Here is a 6745-nt window from a genome sequence, read left to right as displayed (position 1 = left end):
CACGTACCAGGTATCCCAAAGAGTGACAAGTCATACTTCGTGGAACCTGGGGCACACTTGGTCCGTATGCCGTTACATCCTCCCCACTTGGGTTCGGTTTACCGACCAATCAGAATGAGGAAGAGTACGTCACAAACTCTTATTCTCAAAGACGAAAGACATCGACTTGGCTGCGTGAACGCGGTGTGCTTCGGCCGCAAATTTGCTATTTATTCGCACCTAAGCAGGAAACTATTTTGAAACATTAACTATACCTTTATGAAAATAGTAATTAATATTTTTATCAAGACCAAGTTGATGCGGTTAAAACTTAAAATATTCTGATATCTAGAGCTGATACTGATATTTTTTAGCTAAATAGTACTCTGGATTTAAATAAACCCAGAGAGTTTTTCCCTTTCCAAAAGCAATGAAGTCGTTGGGATGCGTAGTGGTCGGAGACGGGAGCGTTATCGTGGTGAAAATTGATGAGTGTAAGAAGGTCGGAATCTTGAAGAAGATGATCAAGGAGGCGAAAATGTACAAACTTCCTGCGGACCAACTACTGCTATACGTCGCGAAGAAGGGTGACAACTGGCTCAAGACGGACGATCCTGACGTGACGATGTTGGAGACTGGTGAGATCCCCACTGGAATCATTAATATTATGAAGAAGAAGGAGAACAAGATGGATTCTTGCTATCGTGTCCGCAATACGGCGTTTGGTTTCCCTAACGAAGACGCCGGTGAAGACGGTGAAATCCACGTTCTGGTGAAACTTCCGGAAGCAGCCAACAAGAAGCAGCGTCTGGAGTGGCGGTCGACTCGGTGGGGATCACACGCTTACGACCCAAACTCACAGTACTTTGTGCTGGAGAAAGAAGATGTGGATGAGTCCGGACTCCTACCCTCTCGCATGATGCTCTACTGCAGGCCCACATTCCACCGCCAATTCGAGTTCTTGCGCGATCAGGTATCGAGCGAAGGTCATTTGGGCTGGATCCTTGGCCCTCCTGGAACGGGTAAGTCAACGACTGCAATGGCATTCGCGTCGACTGTGGACAGAAGTGAATGGATAGTTACTTGGATTCACGTGGCTAAGGACATGGATCTGAACTGCGTGCGTCTTGCTGGCGAAGAAAGAAAGACTCGAACCATTGAGATTGCAGACGTAGACGAAGTTTTGCTGGTCGATAACACTAAGAAGCATCTACTGCTTGTTGATGGCTGGACAGCTGCAGACTTCTTCAGGGAGCTAACAGTCAAGTGTCACCGATGGTTGACGAGAGATCTTGTCAAACGACGGCTGGCATTTGTATGCTCGGTAGCCTCTCGTGGTAAAGTTCAAGAGGGAACGGATATTCGGATGCGTGCAATGGAATTTGATGTCTGGTCGTGGACATTGGCTGAGTACCTTGATGCGGTTAAGGAACGAGATTTTTTGATGTGCGTGGCGAGTATGTTGGATGCTTCAGGCGGCGTATATGGACCAAGGTCTCCTGCCGAAATGGTAGAGTTGAAGTATCACTATGCTGGTGGATCATGTCGCTACATGTTTGACTATACGACCACCGACGTCAAGACCAGACTTTGCCGAGCCGTGGAATCCACCTCAAGTGCTGCCACTCTCTCTTCAGAAGGGCACTGCTCACAGCTTTGCATCAACCGGCTTTTCGCGATGTTTAAGCGACCGAATTGGGAAGGTACTGTGTCGCCGTTGATCAGTCAGTATGCTGCTACTACAGTTGGTATGGTATGCGGTCCGGAGGCTATCAAAAAGAAGTTCATGTCGACACTACGAGACCATTCCAACCCAGCACTGAATGGATGGATGCTGGAGATGGTGTTCTTCTCAAGTCTTCGACATGGCGGTCTTGAACTTGTCGATACAGCAGGAAATAAGCTTGACCCGTGGAGTCAATCAATTATTGTGGTTTCGGATGGAATACCTGAGCTTTCTTGTGCTCGCCCCGTATGGATTAAGCCCGGAATATGGAACCAAGGTGATATGATGCTATCATGGTGTGTAAACGTACTCAGCACGTGCGTTTGGTCCAAGTGACGAGTGCCCACAAGCATTCTTTTCGCATCGATTTCTTTTACCAATGGCTGAAGATGCTGTCTGAATCGCCGGAAAGTTTTGAGGTGAAGAAATTGGAGATATTCTTTGTGGTCGAACAAGACAAGCTGAGCGCGTTCGAATTCACAACAACTGGAGAGGGACTTCTACACAATTGCCCAGCCAAGCTGAGAATAGTTTCAACCAAAACGATACTGTATTTTTTTCGGTTTCCCAAAATGTAGTTAGCAGCCAAAAATCAAGGTCCAAAGCGATATTGATTTCATGCAAAGCGAACAGACAAAGCCGAGGGTCCCAAGCTCGACTAGCACTATCAGCCTACTTTCCGTAGACCATGTCGACCATGTTCTCGGCAGCGTTCACGGAGTCGCGGGCGTGTAGCTCCATGTTCGAGACGATGGCGAAAGTGATGTACTTGATGCTGCCGCGGACAGCCCTTTCCAGAAAGCGCATCGTGCGCTCCTTCACGGTCAGGATGCTGCCGTCGGCGTCGGTCATGTCGCTGCGATCGCAAATTTCCGAGCGATCCAAGGCGAGGTGGTCCTTGATGTGCGACTTCAGGACGGAGAAGCAACCCTCAATGGGGTTGCACATCGGCGAGTAGGGGGCTAGACGCAGCAGCTCCAGGTCGGCATGGGACGTCACGCGCTCCTCCGTCTGGCGATGGGCGGGGGCGTTGTCCAAGACGACAACGATCGTCTTCCCAGCGTAGTTCTCGCGGAAGTACTGGGACGCTTTGACCGTCGCGTATATCTCGTCGATGAAGTCCGCGTTCTGCTCCATCCGAATGCTACCTCTTTCGAGGCGATGCAAAACGACACCAACGGCCGAGTTCACAGCGCACTGGACTTGCAAGTTCGCACCCTTGGACGGCGGCAGAACAACCGTAGCTCGGTCACCTTTCTTCGCGCGCCCTCGGCCGCGCTTACAGTACACATTAAAGTTAGTTTTATCGAAGTACACAATGAAGTTACCTTGGCGCTGGTGCTGCTTCAACTTGATCGCAAACTCCTTACGCTTCGTCTTGTTCGTGATGCTGTTGCAGGTTGTCGGCTCCACGCGGGTCTGCTTCACCGTGTACAGCATCCCCAGCAATTGACGGCTGATCGTCGACGTGGAGATGGCCACGGCCAAGTCCAGCACGAGCATGCGGCGCATGGTCTCCATGGTGAACGTGCAGTTCTCGTTCAAGTACTCCTCCAACTGCTCTTTCACCAGCGGCGTAACCTTGGTTGAGCCAAGACGAGCGCCACCACGGGGGAGATTGTTGACACGGCCGGTGTCAACGATGCGGTACGCAACGGCCCGGGAGATGCCGTTGTTCTTGGCTACCGTTAGCCAGTCGGTCCTTCCAGCGCGGCAGGCGTCGAGGACACGAAGTTTCTCGGCCGCGGAGTGCTTGGGGAGGGAGGCTTGGGAGGGCATCTTTGCTGGACAAGGCAGGATTAGAAGTGAGCTCCTGGAGCGCGCCCTCGAGCCTAAGCTTCGCGCCAAGATTTCGCGCGCGAGCGAACACGTCCAATTTTGGCTGCACGTCGGCTGGATCGCTTTGCATGAAATCAATCTCGCTTTGGACCTTGATTTTTGGCTGCTAACTATATTTTTAGGAAATTGGAAAAAATACAGTATCGTTTTGGTTGAAACTATTCTCAACTTAGCCGGGCAATGGTGTAGACCCGTTTGAGTGGCCGAAAGGGAAGGAGACTGAGCTAGTTTAACTTGTTGGGATCCCAGGGTTATAAATCTCTCACAGTCAGGGGCTAATGGTAGCGAAATATGATATGATATTTTTGACAGTAATAGTTCTATTTATGATATTGGAAATTATTAGTAGCTGAATAAAAGCTAGCATAATGTTAAAACATTACCTCAGAGATTTAAAAAGTATTAGATACAAGATAATGTTTTATGATATGTTCCACCTTAAGTACGTTTCTTGCCACCCAAACAATTCTTACGGCCAGCCCTAGAGATGACAGGCCTTAAAACTGACGAGTATTTGCTCTAGTATTTCACTGTGACACAGACAAAGCCGACCGAGAGTGAAAACTGCAAACGGCTGCAGCTGTTTGAAGTCGATTGAGCGAAATCAAGGTATTTGTTCTTGTTCTCTGCGATAGCTTCGTCCAGATCGTGCGTCTCATAAACCTGCAGCCTGTGACGCTAGGTTAATGCGCTCAACAGTGCCAACACACCACCCCAACCTTGTCGTCACTCTCACAGTTGTCCAGGACTCTATTTCCCTCGCTGTTGATTAGTAATACTTCAGCTAGTCGAACGTTAGCGACATATGATTGGTGGATTATTGCAATCTTCGAAAAATATTTATTGTGCTTACTAATATTAAGTTGAAAAATTCGAATATTATACTGTCATAGATAACATATCTAATAATATTTTTATATTAACTGGTTTATCAGGTGATATTATCACTTTATTATGGTAGCTCTAAAATTGTTTTTATAGTATTATTTATTTGAAAAGAAAATATTAGGTGATGTTTTATATTAAGTGGTCCACCAGGTGATATTATTATCTTTTTTATCTTCACCAATTTTGGAGTTACTACTGACCCCTGCTCACAATAGTATTCGGTTTGATCTGATGTCAGCAAATGTACAGCATTCTGATCGCTTAAGAATGTGTCACTACATTCAGACTTGTATTTGTATTTACTTAAGGACATTTATTAATACCATGGTTAGGAAAAAATGCCAAATGTTTTAGTCGAAGTTTTACAGGCACCACACATTCAAAAAAAAATATTATAACCCCTCGAAACCGGGTGCTGCATAATGCACGATTACCATTATCGTCAAGAGGTTAAACGGGGCAACATTTGTCTAAATCCAAAGATCAACTTTGCGAGGTTTGTGAGATATTATCGTAATCTAGATTATTTGTATTACCTACCGGAGGTAACGGGCTGATCCCACTCAGTGAGTGGTGCACAGCCAACGACGATCACCGCTTTTTCCAAATGTCTCTCATTCGAGATTTTACGCCCCGAGGACCGAAGACGCAGGAGGATGGCGAGAGTCCGAGGCAAAGGGCCGCGAGACTGCGAAGCTACCGCACGCGACTTATCTTTCAAGTCGGTGTGGAGAGAGCTGAAGAAGGACGGGTGGACACGAAAACCACCTTCGGGCCGCAGTCTCGATGGCCGATACTTTTATATGCCTCCCGGTAAGAACGTAAAGGGGAGCGAATGCGTCGATTACTTCCGTGGCGAACAAGCAGTATTGGAGCATTACGCAAAAGGTGTGTGTACTACTTGCAGCTGAATAGCTCGTTGCTATGTCTAATACCAAGTTTGTTGCTTGTAGAACTGCGACGCCATGTGGTAGGCGTCCTACCCAGTCCTCCTGGAGACGATCAACTAGCTGCCGCAGCTATCGTTTGTGAAAACTACGCTGCTGATATCGAAGCAGCAGAAGCAAGACCCGAGTTCAGGCTACTTCTCAACGAGTCCCCACCAACCAGCCAAATAACGGAGTGCCTCCCGTCCCCGTACGTGAATCTACTACCAGGCCACAGTTGCCATCACAGCGAGCGCCGACGCGTCGCTCTTTGATGAATACTCCAAATCCTATGGCAACCCCCCCTCCCCGATAGAAGTACCCAGTCAAGATCTCCGCTTATCCCGACGTCACCACACGTTCAAGACGCCGACTGTTCATCTGAAGAAGCAGAAGAATCTGATAATATCAGCGGCAGCAACTCCACACATCCAGCACAAACTCCAGCCAGAAACGGTATGCTGCATTGTATACTACATGCTATGCTGAATATATTGCAATATAATGCACTGCATAGTGCTCTGCATATTACGCTGCATTATATACTGCATAGTATGATGTATGTTAATCTGAATACTGACATATAATTATGTGCTGTTCTTTAGATAATGCTAATGAAGACGGAGAAGATTCTGCTCTTGGTAGCAGGCTTCTTGCTGATAGCACCGATAATTTGAACGTGGTTATTGATCACGTCATTGGACATCAGTTAGGAAAGTTGGATTCGGGTGATGAGGTGGAAGCCGATGACATGGAGACTGCAGAGTGTGTATCGAATGAAGAGGCGGGAATTTATTGTGCATCTGACGACATTGGTGATTATCTGGTCCCGACAGAAGACGAAATCACTGCAGAGGTTCATTTCGCGGAATATTTTCTTGATAGTTTTGGTAGAGAGGATGAAGGTCTTGCTGGAAACCTAAAGAACGCTGTCCTTCGTGAGATGCCCGCTATTAGGGGATGTCATTGAACCTGATACTGCCGAGTACATGCAGGGGCCGTACGACCCCATCGACAATACTTCAAGATATCCTGGCCTTCGCCAAGGGTACTCGCGTCCAACTGCAGACGTTTTGCGCAGATGAGACTCTCCAATTGGACTCTTCTTTTACTTTCTTCCTGTTGTATTGCGGCAGCACATCGCTGCTTGCTCGACGGAGTATCACCGGGAGATGCTACCACGTCATATTGACGAAACATTTTACCGATATCACCGGAAGCGGAGGTTGAACCCGCCGTTACCAAGAAAGACAAGGCGAGATATTCAGCACAAGTTGGAAGGCATGAAGCCTAACTTACCACACGAACTGTGCCAGTTTGCTGGACTATTGGTGGCAAGTACAATTGCTCCGAACAGAGAAAAACTTGCTCATCACTGGAAGATAAC

At 47.6% G+C, this 6745-nt stretch overlaps 1 protein-coding gene across 1 annotated transcript; it reads left to right on the top strand.

Annotated features, from left to right (window-relative positions):
• Positions 1-409: 409 nt before the first annotated feature.
• PITG_14546 (crinkler (CRN) family protein, putative) lies at positions 410-2208 on the top strand (the record flags this gene model as incomplete). The annotated part of the gene is made up of 1 exon (XM_002898943.1): positions 410-2208. The coding sequence occupies one exon, from the start codon at positions 410-412 to the stop codon at positions 2039-2041; it is 1632 nt and encodes a 543-aa protein (XP_002898989.1).
• Positions 2209-6745: the final 4537 nt, after the last annotated feature.

The sequence above is a fragment of the Phytophthora infestans genome, genomic scaffold (assembly GCF_000142945.1).
Source record: "Phytophthora infestans T30-4 supercont1.34 genomic scaffold, whole genome shotgun sequence".
In the NCBI taxonomy this organism is placed as follows: Eukaryota; Oomycota; class Peronosporomycetes; order Peronosporales; family Peronosporaceae; genus Phytophthora; species Phytophthora infestans.
Note: the sequence above shows the minus strand (reverse complement) of the source record. Positions and strands in the feature narration are given on the sequence as shown.